Source organism: Opisthorchis viverrini, assembly GCF_000715545.1.
Source record: "Opisthorchis viverrini unplaced genomic scaffold opera_v5_502, whole genome shotgun sequence".
NCBI lineage: Eukaryota > Metazoa > Platyhelminthes > Trematoda > Opisthorchiida > Opisthorchiidae > Opisthorchis > Opisthorchis viverrini.
This window is the reverse complement of record NW_008752166.1, coordinates 67,436-82,698: the sequence shown is the minus strand read 5'-3', so window position 1 is coordinate 82,698 and position 15,263 is coordinate 67,436. Positions and strand designations below refer to the sequence as shown.

The window sequence follows — 15,263 nt, the reverse complement described above, 5'->3', positions numbered from 1 at the left end:
AAAAAAGGATACTATACGTTTGTATTTCATATTCTGATAATTTTGATCCCGCTTAAGCTATAATTGTCGAAAAATGCACAATGAACGTAATATCTGGGTGTCTAATCTCTCCTTGAGATCTCATCACCTGAAGTAGTAAGACTGTTCCCATGGTCTTAAAACAGCCTGTTGTTACTCGCTATTCACTAATTTGAGCTGTTTGATTGTTTGTCACAAACAACACTGCCGCAGTGGTAGGACGAAATTCCTCGGTAAGGCACAATTGACAGCTCAGTCAACTGTAGTCAAACACAGCCAATCAACAAGAGGGTCAGGTTCCACTTTGCATTCATGTGTACTGATGAAATTCACAGACCGGGCTTCAAGTTACACGAAACTGATCCAGTTTTCCACGATCGAATTAGCACGGTGGTCAATCTCTACTCGTCCTGAAAACAAAGCCTACGGATAACCGCTTTGAAAGTGGGTTTATTAACTAAGGCACGACCAAGTTTGACTCGTTTGATCTAAGCTTTCGTACGGAAAGCTCAAATCCTGTTAGGCGGTATTAAGGATGCGTATCGGAGGAAACCGGTGATTAGACGTGCTTTTTTCAACATCCCGACTCACCACAGCTGAATAGTAGCCGGTCTGCATGTCAGATCGTATTGATTTCTGAAAAAGGCAATCGTAGAAATATCCGGGCGTAAATTAGCGACAGCATTCACCCCTCTCTGTGGGGTTCTAGATATCACTGCATTAATCCAGCGATAGGGTTCACGGGACTGAGGAGATCCATATTCCGGAGGAAGCTCTGCTACGTTTCCGACGCGCTAACACTGAATTATCTAAGGTGTATGCACCACTAGTGAATACACATTTCGAAATACTAATCAGTGTATGTTTTGTCGAAGGCCAACTTTCGCAGGTTTCTGTCCGAAACGCTAATCCTTTCATCACGTCTAGAATGTTTGTCTATGCTGCTAACTTCGCGCACCCCAGGCAAGTAATTTTATTTACACGCATGCAGCCTACGTGTTCTACCCCGATTCCGAAGTGTTGGGACCTGCCTGTACCGATTTTTTGGTATCTGAGACGTTAAAAAATCCGTTCCCATTTGTCCTCTCAGGTCGTTTGATTCGGTCGTACTTTTTGATCGTGCGAAAGAACATACAAGACACCGTCCCTAAGGCTATCATGCATTTCTTGGTCAACTATGTGAAGGACAACTTGCAATCAGAACTGGTTAGTAAATTGTATCGACAGGAGGAGTACGATACCCTACTCCAAGAAAGCGACCGAGTTGCCCAAAGACGTAGAGAAGCGGCGGATATGTTAAAGGTGAGTCTGTACACCAGTGTCAAGTTGAATCGCAGCAGGATTCCCCGGCGATTCTTTACTAACACAATATATCTCCCTCTTTGAAGCTAAACTCTCCCGTTGAGGGAATTTCCCACATTGTAAACCCTCCCAGGACCAAGCAGAAACACTCTGTGCTATTAAATCATTGCCATGCAAATATCCTGTTAAACGGTTGCGGCCACTTGTGCTTGCACTCTTCCCAATTCGTACGGCTATATCATACGTACACATTCGTGAGAAAACGTTGGAGTTGAAATAAGAATTGTCACTTGCGAAGAGGAAACGTACGATAGCGTTACGCAGGCTGTTTCTCGAGTTCCCTGGTGCTTTCTCAGACGCAATGAAATATCCTATAGCCATACCCACAAAAGCTTCTTTAAATATCCAGACAATTAAATTCCCATTTACTGACCGGAAAGTCCGTGGTTCGAACTGGACTTCTGCATCTCGACTTCCCCTGTCTAGGCTTGGACAGCCTGGCAGTATCCCAGCCCCCGTGCTTACTTCTGGTGGCCTGGCAGTTAGGCACCGAAAGGGTTCTACAGCTGAGCGATTTTCTTCACATGAAGCCAGCGCAAGATACGTCAAAACTTTTTTATCCGTGATGGAGGGACTACTGTGGTCCCGACCCTTGCTTACCAAACCAGCAAGGACAGTGCCGCAAGATTTGGTATTTTATACCCTGGTTACTTCTGTAACACTCCCAAGAGACGTCCCAATCAGCGCTGCCCATTTACGAAATGGATCCAACTACTGCTCGCGTTGTATACGCCAGTTTATTTCGGGTGACTGTCAGCTAGTTTCTTGACGAAGTGATTTTCAAACACTGGCAGCGTTTCCGTACTAGCTACTCAATGACGCAGGCTTTCCCTATACCATATACACACGACTAGTTACAGATGACCCCTATCTATATTTTCTAGTCGTTATGGTGGGTTTCAATTGATAATTTATTGTCTGGTTTGGTCAACGCCCACCGGCCTCAGGAACTGCAGTGACAGCTGATGGTAAGTTTGGTCTAAGGCAGCTTCGGTGCCTTAAACTCCGTTCGTACTCACGCCCGTTCTGTCGTCGATGACCGCACTTTTCAGATTATTCAGTATTAATAAAGATTTGCTGTGTATTCAAAGCTCACCACAGGACGTGATTAAGGTTACATGTCTAAAAATGGTGACCCGAATCTGCTCGTTGTGCTGATGCAATAGATCAACACTGTTCGTGACAGAACTGACCAAATCCATGAACGTACCACTACTGGTTATTAAATCTTGCTTGGGACTTTTCCGGCAATCATATTCGCCAAATTTTCGACCAAGTTCTTCCCGTTTCCGTTTAATTGCTAAATGCAGAAAACAAAATTGCGAAAACTAGTATCCCTTCAAGAAAGAGAAGATCAGATCGAGAAATGCACTCATTAGCAAATCAATTTGGTTTTCACGAGTAACTCAACTGAATCTCTCGTTTATGATATGTGAATGTGGGCGTATTTCTCGCAAACAATCTCATTTGGGTTCAATTAGAACATAAGGTTAACGGAAACTCGGGGACTGCGCCTACCTGATGAGCCCCAAGAAGGGCGAAAGCGCTCGTGGGCCGTCGGAGAATTTTCAGCAGCCTTGTGAGTAGTTTCCTTTAGGAAGATCAGCTCGTTTGTTACATCGGAATAACGACGCTTCTAGCTTTCGTGTATCATTTGGATGTCTAACAGTTTACGCTGAAGTTGGATCATCCTGCAACTAGTGTTGTATCTTTTATAGTAGCTGCTCCCTACACTTATTGCCTGTACGGTCCGACGTAGACGTAGATTGGACGTAGGCATCATGGTTCTACGTGGGCTGGGATACTGTCATGAATTTACCGGCCGGAAGGTCCGTGGTTCGAACCCGACCTTCCCGGTCTAGGCTTGGGTAACCTGGTAGTATTTCAGCCCTCGTGTGGCATGGCAGCTAGGCACCGAAAGGGTGTTACAGTTGAATGATGGAGGATGGAATACTCTCAGGGCGCGCACATCTAGACGGGACATGATGATGTATAGTCCGATGACCAGTTGCTCAGACGCCATGTGTGGATTCGAAGGACGTCTACGAGGACTTCCTGTCTTTGGGATGTTCGTTTTTGAGCAAGGGGCAGTGCGGAAAACTGTGAGAACAGCTTTTCTGTGGGATTATCAGTCCCAGCTCGTACCGGACGCCATAGTGTTACCAGCTGCTGAGGTCGCTGGAATCCGGTTACAGAGCTAACAGCTGTGTTGACAAGACGCCATCATTGTTTTACTTTCTGGGCTATACTTTTATCTTTATTCCTAAATGTTTTAATCGCACTGACTTGCTCTTTTCATGTTTTAAATCAGGCCTTGCAGAAAGCTAGCCAAATCATCGGCGAAATACGGGAGACACACCTATGGTGACTGTGATACATAAGAAGCTTCGCCTCTATGCCAACACAATCTGTCGACACAATGACATGCTGCAGTGCGCTAGATCTGAATGTCTACTTACTGCGCCATCTACCGTCGTCACCCTGTGGGGATGAATTCATGGTTTTATTTACTAACCACGACGACTACACCCTTGGCTACACTTGCTGCAGACTTTCCCATCCCCGGTTTTTTACGCGTCTTCTCTCCAACCAATTAGTCTTTTTCGTTCTCTGTCAACCAATCGGGGTGTTCACCGCTTAAAACAATCCGGTGTACAGCAGACGGTGTGGCAGTATTTTGGAAGCTTGCTTAATTATTTGTGACCAGTACTGTAGATGCACATTTTTTTTCCTGATCTGTTTACCACCCGGAAATTCGTATCTGTTCTTTCCCCTTATGCTGTGTAATTGCAGGGCCAATGCAACGCGTGTATCCACAATGAAAGACACCTATTTGAGAGATCGTTTGTCTGTGTTCCCATCCGTTCTACTGTTGTATTTTAGAATTTATCATAGATGCTAGCATAACTTTTAAATGGCTTTCTTGTGGCTCTCTTTGGTAATCTCCGTCGAATTCTACAAACGTGAGACGAGCCTCCGTGTACGCAATATTTTTTCTCTATTTTAGTAGATGAGCTACTTCCTAGCTCCGTGCGTCGCATCGCACTAGTTGCTTCTTGGCTTCGTGGGTGCAGCCACGACCTACTGTATTCAGTAATACCCCTGTTAGTATATGGACGGTGGCTGACATGGATTAGCTTATACTTTTGGTCACTTAATAGCCTAGGTTGAGATTCACTAATCGNATCGGGCCCCGCAAGTTGTACATAATCGGAAGAGAACGTACGGTTGACGGCAGGAAGACCTGGATGATATAATGAGAATGGGACTGATAAGCACAGTTACCAGGTAGATCGCTGGAACATAAAGTGAGTTTTCAGTCACACGCCCTGGGTGTTCACCGAAGATTCAACCGGAGGCGATGTGGCTCAGTGGTTAGAACGCGAATTTATTGACCTGAAGGTCCGTGGTTCGAACGCGACTTCTTCAACTCGACTTCCTATCTTGGCTTGGGCAGTATCTCAGCCCTCGTGTTTCCTTTGGGTGGCATAGCAGTTAGGCACCGAAAGCGTGCTACAGCTGAACTGTTACTGTTACAAACAGACTTAAGAGAGGTCGCAAACAAAACCCAACTCCAGAATTTGTGCGATTCAATATAGTCGCTAACTCTATTGTTCATACAGCGTACCTCGATGGACAATTTGGTGATTGTATTTCCAAGTGGACACATGAGCTCAGTGATTCATGGCATTCGAAATACTATATTTATCTGTACATCTCTATTTAAAATTCAACGATTCTGTCACATATATGATCTCAGTCGAACAAGCGCATCTCGTATTTGGTCATCAAACGGAGCGAAGGGAGCAAGAATGTCATCTGCAACATTAATCAGCCTGCACAGAACCTGAGCCAAGTTGGGTTCACTCGGAGTAGAAGCACACATTGATTTGATCCGTTCCATATATTCCGGAGACTGAAACTTGTCATCCGTGACCTGTCGCAGAAGAAAACCTGCAAAAATCGACGCATGTAGACCAGTGACAAAGGCTGGCCACGGCAGAAAAAGTGTTTTCCAGTACAACAGATCCAAACCGCAAGCTATCAGTGTGTCAACGAATGTCGTCCTCCAGGAGGTACTTCCGATCGATATCCCGAAGATCTTGGCAATTGGTTCTGTGTACTCTTCTGCGAAACCTGCACAAGCGGAACGGCAAACCTGGGCAAGATAGACGCTATTGGGATGACCGAACAGCCGATAATAAGAGTGTCTGTCAACCTGGTCTCCACCAATGGAACAGTAGTTACTCAGGGCTCGGAGTCCAACTGGCTCACTGATTTCACGCATCTGACGATATAAGGCAATAGCGTCAGCAACTGAAACGGAACGAACAAGCGTAGCGAATAGTGATTAATGAAGCAGACTACCATAGCACAAAGGGGTTGACCATGTTACGATTGACATAATGTCCGGTGTGACGAGAGAGCCCAACACACTTTAGGCCCATCTAGATTTCAGAAAAGTCCGAAAACAATTCATATATCTTCAAAATTTTGAGAGACAATAACTTGTCGATCGGTTTCAACTGAATGAATAAGGCCTACTAGGTTTCACAAGGCACATACTCTGATAAGAGGTGGCGAGATGGCTCAATTGGTTAGAGTGCGAATTTACTGACCGGAAGGTCCGTGGTTTGAATCCGACTTCTGCCTCTCCAGTCCCCGTGCTTCCTTCGGGTGGCATGGCAGCTAGGCACTGAAAGGGTGTTACAGCTGGATGAGTGACTGACTGATGAGAAGAGATAATTTGACAAATACACTGATTTGTATATCAAATTGATTTACACGGGAGACTAAACTGGATAAGATAAGCGAGAGATTCAGCTGAGTGTCTCGTGAAAACCAAATTGGTACGCAAATGAGTTTATTTGTCGACATCCGTCTAGTTGCGGTTCAAGTACAACACAAGGTTGACGGACACCAGGGGACGGCGCCTGACTGATGAGCCCCAAGAAGGGCGAAACCGGTCATGGGTCACTGAAGAGTTTTCAGCAACCTTGTGAGTAGTTTCCTGTATGAAGGGATAAGTTGCTCTAAATCATCACAGCAGTCTCCGTGATACATACATACAGTATGTAGCTTTGCTGAAGGAAGGTTGAAGGTAAAACTGTTATGCACTGGGAGAAACGGCCTAATCAGCTGGTCGAGATCCAGGTGTGGAACATTCCTCACGGAGTAGCTATGTATAAAAGACGATGACACTGGAGCAGAAGCACCACTGGCCGTTTGTTAGCTCGAATCCTGCATTTCCACAAAGCCCAGCACATTCGATATTGTGATTGCGGTCTAGGTGACTCCTTATCCAGTTTATATCCGGACATACACATCAGTCGCGAAGGGCACCTCGATAATTCGAGCTTGAAAACACCAAAAGCACATGTAGCAGATATGGCGGAGAAATTGAGGTCCATGATACAATTGTGGTTATCTGCCACATGCTGCAGGCAGTCCCATCAACCGTGGGTCGTATGTCCGGGTCCTGTATGCATGAATGTCAAGTTTGTGGCACACCGATAGGTGAAGAGCGGGGGCAACAGAAGCCCGAAGCTTGATAGAGGAATTCGTCTAATTCACTCATCTGCACGTCGATTTGGTTTTCATGAGACTCACTTGAATCCCAGCTAAATCTCGCTTCTGATGTTATTCAACTGAATGTGCTGCTCCAGGCCCCCTCATTTTTTCACACTATTCATAAGGTTTCCAGGAATTGTCGGAAAGTTTTCATAAACCTTACGAGTAGCGTGTTACGCCTATGATGGATGTCAAATTGTTCCGGTAAGAAACAAAGGATTCTCACCAGAATCTAACATTGTGATTCAGGTTGGCCGACCCGGACGTTTCACACTGCTTTCCGTCCAGCTGTAGCACTTTTGCGGTGCTTAGCTGCCACGCCACCCGAAGGTTGCACGAAGGCTGGGATACTGCCAGGTTGCCCAAGCTTAGACAGGGGAAGTTGAGAGGCAGAGGTCGAGTTTGAACCACGGATACTCCGGTCAGTAAATTTGCACTCTAACCACTTGGGCCGTCTCACCTTGCATTTCCTAAATGGTTTTGCAAATTACCGATACGGATAAACCAGAGGTATGAATTGAATGCTCTCCGATTCGTTTAAGGTAAGCATTGATTTTTTCTCCTTACAAGGACAGGTTCGATCAACTTTTAGTTCAAAGAATGTTAGGACACAGTGTAGCACTGTGGACGTCCCCAGTCATTTCTTTCAAATGTGTAGTTTTCGGTGACCATAAACTAACGGATATTTCCTTCATTTTTAAGAGTTAGTGCCATAAGAAGATCAGGCGTGGATAAACACGTACACAACAAATAGAGAAAAACAGGATAAGATCAATCCTGAAAGGCGATCTGCTACCCTCATATCCGTGATTGGGACTGATTAGGTGCAGGTAGCTGAATCGCTCATTGTTGAACATTGATGTCATGTTGTCGATGGTGATAGGGACCATTGACAATGACACGATTCGACTCTCGAACAAGCTTGATAAATGATAAATCGCTACGAAGAATAAGTTGGGATGCTATCCATCCAGTTACACCCATCCAGGAGGCGCGAATTTACTGATTGGAAGGTCCGTGGGTCGAACCCGACCTCTGCCACTCGACTTCCCCTGTCTAGGCTTGGGCAACCTGGCAGTATCCCAGCCCTCGTGCTTCCTTCGTATGGCATGGCAGCTAAGCACCGAAAGGGTGCTACAGCTGAACGATTCAGGATACAGCGCGTATCGCATTACATTCTAGAAACGGGCAAATCCCGCCTTTTAAAGACCCCTCGTAACTGATGGTCATCAATGAAAATGTGAAAAGTTGGGGATTATCACGCACCTCCTTCAAACTAGTCCGTTGTCCCCCCCCCCAAAAAAGAAACTATCTCAACATGATATTGAGCAGTGTGGTGTCGAATGTTTGAAAGCTTAGATGATTGAGAATCATGCTTTCGAGTTTATTTAACCAAATCCTTGCTATAATTCCTTATGCAATAACTTAAGGTGGATACAATCTGGTCACCGAAAGTCTGCACGGTATTGTTTGCATGGATACTGCAACACAAAGCGACACACTCACTGTGATTTCCGCTTTCAGAGAACCTTAGCTATAACAACCGATAGAAACCAGACCGAACGGGCTTTCATCAGCAACCAGGAGGGTGGCACAAGTTGCGAACTTCGGTGTAAAAAAAGCACGGGCCTGCTGTTCGACTTGTGCAAGATAAGAACAGCTGCATCATTGGAATACTCGCACGAAACACTACATCTCGTTCAAGACCACAACCGTAACATAAGTCCTGACAAAGTGCAGAACTCACAGCCAACATCCATGAAACATAGGACACAGTATAGGGGCTTAAAGCAAAGTTCACGATTCACTGTAGGACTCGGAGGCGTTGGAAGTGAGGGACGGCATATCTGCCAGTCAAATTAGAGCTTAGGTGGTGTTAGTAGCTGAAAGGCCTCGAATCACGTTACTCACTAGCTTCCACTGTTTCCGCCTTCTCCCGAAACTCCAAAAACTGGGTGATAACTTGCTGAATGCATGCATCATCGTACACAGAATCGCATTGACAACATCGTCTCGCGAGACCCGGTTGTTCTGTCTGATTGGACGGCAGAAGCTTGGGACCAGGTGGCTGAAGTGGCGTGCCACAGCATATCAATGCACTGATTCTCCCATCCTACATAAGTAATGCGGAACAAAAAGTGCGGTGAGCCAGTTAGTAGGAGCGAGGCACCAAAAGAGGCTCAAAGGTTTATTTTCCCACATCGCAACCTTGGGTTGCACTACAGTTGACCCAGTATAAAACGTAGTAAATGATAATGACGTTTTGTCGTGACACCCTTTAATGCGGAAGGGGTGTTATTCAAGAATGCGTCTCATTTGTTCCTAAACTACCTACCTGACTGACCTATAAGCTGAATCCATCTACTAGTTTAGGGTTATCTTTTCAGTGTTGCTTGTGTAAACGCAACTTAATAGTGACAGGACAGAGAGCATCGAGTTGCGTGATTTGTCCGAATCAGGGGTCGCCAGTTACAGGCACACAAAGCACGAAAGCGCGTATATCTGCAGGATAAAGAAATATGTAACCAATCATGTGATTTTCGACTGTATTAAAATCTGGATTCAGAGAAGGATACGAAGAGACTGGACCTTACCGTAGTATGACTGTTTGCGTACCAACGTGACCGATGGAGCTATATTGGGTGGTGTCCGTGCGACATTCACAGGGTCTTTCATTACAGGTTGGTCAATGCTTAGTGGTCTGACCAAAGGTCTCCTGGTGTTCCAGGTTGGAATGTGTGGCAACTCGATCTGTAAGATTGGCAACATACTAGCATTCCCCACCAGTCAGGCTTTTGAGCCAAAGGCTTTGGTCGAGGATCCTAATCGTCCCCTGTTTGGGTCTGGGCGACCTGGCAGTATCCCAGCCCACGTACAACCATGACACTGACACCTAACAATACTCTCACGCCACATCAGCCGTCGCGTGTTGCCACCAGCTGGGTCGCCTTGTTTGCTGCATACATGAGGGCGGATAAGCGAAAAAGTGCTTCCGCTGACGCGACCCTTCTTATACTTTCACGTTTGCGCTCTTCTATCCTACCCCACACAGATATGAGTAGCCTCTCCGCAGGTCTCAGTATTACGGTTGACCGCTTCGCATGCCATGCACCACACTCAACTGTAGCTTCTTCAGTAATAAACCTAAACACTTCGAAGTCTGTTTTCAAACCCCGAAAGCCTGTATACTTAGCCGACTTTATTGTTCACACACTGAAACAAACAGAATGACAGGCGGCCCTTGCTCGTACGTTGGATTCCTTGCTGTCCGTCGGGAATGCGGACACATTACACAAGTATTGTGACTGAACCGACTGCCCTTCGATACCTTCCAGGTTCCAGCTACACGCCTCTGGTGATGACCAGGCCGTTGTAACGCGATATGCTGGCGGAGGTACTGTACTGAGTGACCGAGTGGAAGCGTCTCTATCTGATTGGATACCCCTTGGTAGTCACATCCGGTCCGTTTGACAACGTTTGGAAGAGAATCTTGAGGAAGTGAGGTCCATCGCACCCTGTTTATTGTATATGTGTGCGCCCTAACTGACTGTATCTCTGAATCTGCTAAAGAGTTTCAGTGACACTCTATGTGCTGTTTTACAACGGGCGAAAGGCTCAGATGCCGACATCAGACACGAACGCACAGGTATGTAGACTAAGCGCTGCTGAAGCTCAAACGGGTGGTTGTCTTCCGTTGGACATGAGGTGCACGGACATCGAAATGCATCTGCCACAAGTATGTGCCCATGAGAGATAGTTCAGACTGTATCGATTTCAGGAATAGCGGAAATCTCTTGAAAACGTGGTGCCCACCAACGAACCAGTCCCGTTTCCAAATAGACCACATCGCCTTCAGTTACCGATGGCGAGGATCAATCAACGCCTGCCCCTCTTCCTGAAATGCTGGGGTGGACTCCGACCATGCGATTGTGTGCTGCTTCTTTTCGGTGTGCTTTTCAGATCTACGCAAAAACAGATGCAAGTCTTGCTTAGCCGTTGAGAAGCTCATGAACCCAGAAACCAAACGATACTTTCGGAACCAGCTCCTAGAACGCCTGCCTGATGGTCCGATGTCAGATATAAACAGTCATGGGGGAAAGATATCCAAAGCGCTACTCAAAGCCGGAGCTTCCGTTTGCGTTATAACTCAGCCAACCTGACCCAGATATTGAACCTCCGATGGGATCGTGTCATTGCTGGAGACCCAGTAACAGATTCCCCCTGGCCGCAACCACAGCTCAACCCGACGCACCTCAGAATGCTCGCGATGGGCCAGCATCGTGCCCTTTCTCTCACTTACTTTTCCTCTTCTGTTCACTGTGAGACTTCAAATATAATTAGATGAACAACAGTGAAGAATCAGCGTCAACACTCACGATGATGATGATGAGGAGGAGGATAACGTAAAATTACTAAGACGAGAGTGAATGTAACCAGCTGAACATGTGTTTAACCTAGGCGTCCAACTCATTTCACTTATTTTATCACGGACCATCTAAGGCCGTGCGTGCTTCCGAGTCGCTAGTGCAGTTACTTGCGTTGCAGTCTATGCGATTCCCTCCACTGGTCGTCAAGTATGAGCATCTGCCACCCGGGACATTCACAAAGTTGTCTCATTCTCTCGTCCGAACCAGTCCTAGTAGGTAGTACCCATTACGGCAGTGAAGCATCAGTACCAACACTGATGTTGCTGTCTTTGATGAACATGATGATGGTAGTAACCACACTAGTAAATTTAGCAACCATATATCCGGAGAAGGGATTACAGCTAGCGAAACCGAGAAATGAAAGCTCGGAAAGCTATTTCCGTGGCACTCGATTAAATGAGCATCACAGAAGCCGTAATCAGGATTTATTAATTCAATCCGGTGGACAAGAAGAAGGAAATAGGCGTTCCTTTATCTTTAGGATTTTTGAAATTAAACGGCTCCACATGTATCCAAAAAATTCTGGCAGCAAGTCACACGACACCTGAGAAAATTTAATATGAATGCGCTACACGGGGTGACAAGATGCATCACAAACTGATCGCTGTCGTTTTAGCCAAAGTCAGGCTTATCCGAGTCCATCACGACTCACCACGCTGTGGTGTACGGCTACTAATGTGTCTCGTTCATACTACTGACGAATTTTCAGTAGCATGAAACTTATGGAGTCCCCGAACAAGCGTGATCACGAAACGAAAGCCGAGACTGAGGGTTCTAGGGTACGTAACGCAATGGCGTGTTTCACACGAGAAATTGACCACTAACGGCCTAGAAACATATCGCGTGTGTTCCCGGTTTCACGCACCGAACCAGCCTTCCGTGTAAAGGAAAACTGGGGAAAGCATCGGTAACAATGGTACGGACACATGGATAAGTGAACCAAACGCTCATGAATGTGTGCTAATAAATGACCCCTCCGAAAATGTGGTATTCCAGAGACCTTAAAAAGTTGCCTCAGTGGTATCTTGTTTGACCTCGAAATAATGTGGATCCATTTATTTGTCTATCGGATAGCCTCGGTCATTCCCAGTCACAAATATGAAGAATATCCCTGACTCGTCCACGTGACCAGACATTTTGATGCGAACGAGTCCACCTATGTTGGTGCCAAGGGGCGCGGCTGTTCATTATCATCTTCATCGACAAGAAAAGGACCTGATGCTGGCGAACCTGAAGTGGTCAGTGGTGCCTACACCTCCAAACAACCTATCAGACAATCTAGAGAGAAAGTGACAGCACAGTGGCATCTGTTAGCAGGCATTTACTAAAACGTCAGCAGTCAGGCGCAGGGTGTCTCACGAAAGATGATATTTCCATCCGGATTGGGAAGGCCTGAGCAACTTTTGTGAACTTGCGTCACCTGTGGCGTAGGCGTAACATCCGTGTCAAGGGCCGAGTTTACAGTGCTGCGGTGCGCTTCGTGTTACTATACACACTACGCGGACGGTCTGAAAAAGGTGATGAATTTGCTTCACAAGGCGAGGACTGCTATCCCTGGAGCCATCAGTTTTCAGTCAGAAAAGCTGTTCAACAAGTTGCGCAGCACTTTTTCCACGGCTAAAGGATGAAGCTGTTAGCGGGACCAGTAAATTACATCTCATCGTACCCTCACCACTTAGTGAATGGATGTGTTCAGAGTTGACCATTGTTCGACGCTTTTTCAGACAATAAACGGCATGGATAAAATAACGCTGAACTGCGCAGGTAGATCCCACGGGGGTCAGGCAATGTCACAGGCAGTTTGTGCTGAATTGTGCCCAAACAACCTAATGTCCCTACGTAAACTTTAGAGAACAAAACGGGGAGGAAAAGCAGGAAAGACTTCTAATTCCTTCAGCATTCCACACTGATAGACCGTAGATGCTAAATCATGTGATGACAACAGTTAAAATCCATGGTAAATACATAAGGTAAGTCGGGTTATCTGCGGGCGCAAATGGTAAGTACCTAACAGCTGAATCCAACAGGCACACGGTGGGCCTGCGCTGTCATCAAACCAAGGCCAAATAGTTTCTAAATATACCTGGCATAGTGCAGCTGCGCTGATATTTACATATATGAAGGTGCACTACAGAAACATCCAGCGACGTATTTATCCGAAATCAATGGTTTGGCACGGGGACATACGGTGCAAAGCAAATTGTTGGCGAAAAAGTGGGGAGAAACCTACCCTTTCGGAATCCTGACAAAGAGGGCATTCGCAGTAGAAGAAATAACGTTCGAGTAGTTCCTTTCGTCTTTGTTCTCTCGTTGCCAATGGATCCACGTAGTTGATCCGAGCCTGAATCAAACAAGAGTGGGGAGTCGAACGTGTATCACTCTCAACTGCTGACCGACGTTTATAACCCAGCTGACTGGCTGCGTAGGTCACGGATATGAACTCGTCTGTCCTAGATTAGTTGCTCGTAACCGTGTGTTGCGACCCGAAAAGTAAGAAAATGCTACCATATCGATCACGATTCGAGGTAAGCTTCGTTTTGCTGTAAGGCTGTTGCAGGCTAAAATGTCGTCTACATTCTTATAAAAAGGAAAGTAGGATTATATTTCGCCACGTGTGCATATACATGGCACAACGGACGACAATAATGTTACACAGCAGTACAATTAACAGAGTTGGGAACCAACAGAAACCGGAACATGGGATAATCCCGAAGACATACCTCTTCCGGAGTGCTTATAGGAAGTACAGGCAAACAGATGAGGTTCTTGCCCTGAAAGATGTATTCGAGGTTAGGACGACATGAATGATCAAACCGGGAGGCGCTTAAAGAAAAAAGTGACTGTTAATGGCTTTGAAGTAAATCGAACGTACCGTCGAAATATTCCAGGGCCAACAGGCACACCGCTGGAATCGGTGATCATGAAGCTATTTATCTTCAACTTCCCGGAAGAAAACAATTAGACGTTGTGACTTTTGCGCCTTACCTGACAGTATAAATCAAATATGGCTGACTCAGGGATAGGAAGTCTTTGGCGAAAAAACTGAGATACAGTTTGTAGAACAGTGGAGAACTCGGTGAAAAATTTCATATCTTTTCGGAAATCATCGCTATCTGCAAAAAAGTGAGCCTATGTACGGCCCAAGCTTACGCGACATCAGCGAAGTGAAAAAAACTCCAGATTTGCTATCCTGAATGGGCACACGTATAGGTATAACAAGTCTCGCTTGCTTTGAGTAGAATCATCCGCAGAAGAAGACGAATTTGGGCATTTGGTACATGTTTAACGGCTCCATATTGCTTACATTCTGCTCTATGTATGGACCACATTGTTCGTTGACAATGACGGTCGCAATAGTGCATCACACCGCACGCTGCACAGGAACACAGTGTGCCTGATACACGCAAACAACTATCGCAAACTGTGTTCAGGCGTGAAGAAAGTAAGGAATGGGCAACGACTGATTCTTGCATGTAAGGTTCACGAACCATGGTATGCAAGTCGGGTTACCAAACACTGCAATGTAACGAGAGCAAAATCAGTGCAGGGAAAAGCATAAGTACGGTATAAGCTGCGTGTCCAGATAGGGGTGGACACTCGACTCCGGTAGTGTTGGGCATCATTAATATCATCAAGAACAGGACATGAAGTTCTGAGCACTATCATTCACTTACTACCTTGTTAAAGACGATTACTTATTATTATTTATCACTGGAACTCTATCATGGACACAGGCCAACAAACTGACTAGCAAACCAGTCCCGACAAATGACTGCAAAGCAAGATCAGGTCCTCGTACAAGGTTCACGCATATCACGGCACACGTACCTTTACCCAACCTATTTATGCTGACATATGACCTACACATTTAGTAGTGTTATTAAC

At 45.9% G+C, this 15,263-nt stretch overlaps 2 protein-coding genes across 2 annotated transcripts in view; one reads left to right on the top strand and one right to left on the bottom strand.

The window, feature by feature from the left end:
* Nucleotides 1-10,182, top strand: part of T265_11475 (hypothetical protein) — a gene marked incomplete at both ends in the record, with an annotated part of 30,064 nt that extends 19,882 nt beyond the window's left edge. Inside the window, 7 exons of the mRNA XM_009178141.1 lie at nucleotides 1,109-1,320; nucleotides 3,692-3,744; nucleotides 4,174-4,223; nucleotides 4,783-4,963; nucleotides 7,240-7,351; nucleotides 7,926-8,114; nucleotides 9,811-10,182. Of these exons, the coding sequence (XP_009176405.1) occupies nucleotides 1,109-1,320; nucleotides 3,692-3,744; nucleotides 4,174-4,223; nucleotides 4,783-4,963; nucleotides 7,240-7,351; nucleotides 7,926-8,114; nucleotides 9,811-10,182 (1,169 nt within the window). The remainder of the gene's footprint in view (nucleotides 1-1,108; nucleotides 1,321-3,691; nucleotides 3,745-4,173; nucleotides 4,224-4,782; nucleotides 4,964-7,239; nucleotides 7,352-7,925; nucleotides 8,115-9,810) is intronic.
* T265_11473 (hypothetical protein) lies at nucleotides 5,023-14,869 on the bottom strand (the record flags this gene model as incomplete). The annotated part of the gene is made up of 7 exons (XM_009178140.1): nucleotides 5,023-5,697; nucleotides 8,863-9,064; nucleotides 13,609-13,719; nucleotides 14,099-14,201; nucleotides 14,251-14,318; nucleotides 14,364-14,491; nucleotides 14,683-14,869. The coding sequence occupies 7 exons, from the start codon at nucleotides 14,867-14,869 to the stop codon at nucleotides 5,123-5,125; spliced, it is 1,374 nt and encodes a 457-aa protein (XP_009176404.1).
* Between the last annotated feature and the right edge of the window lie 394 nt (nucleotides 14,870-15,263).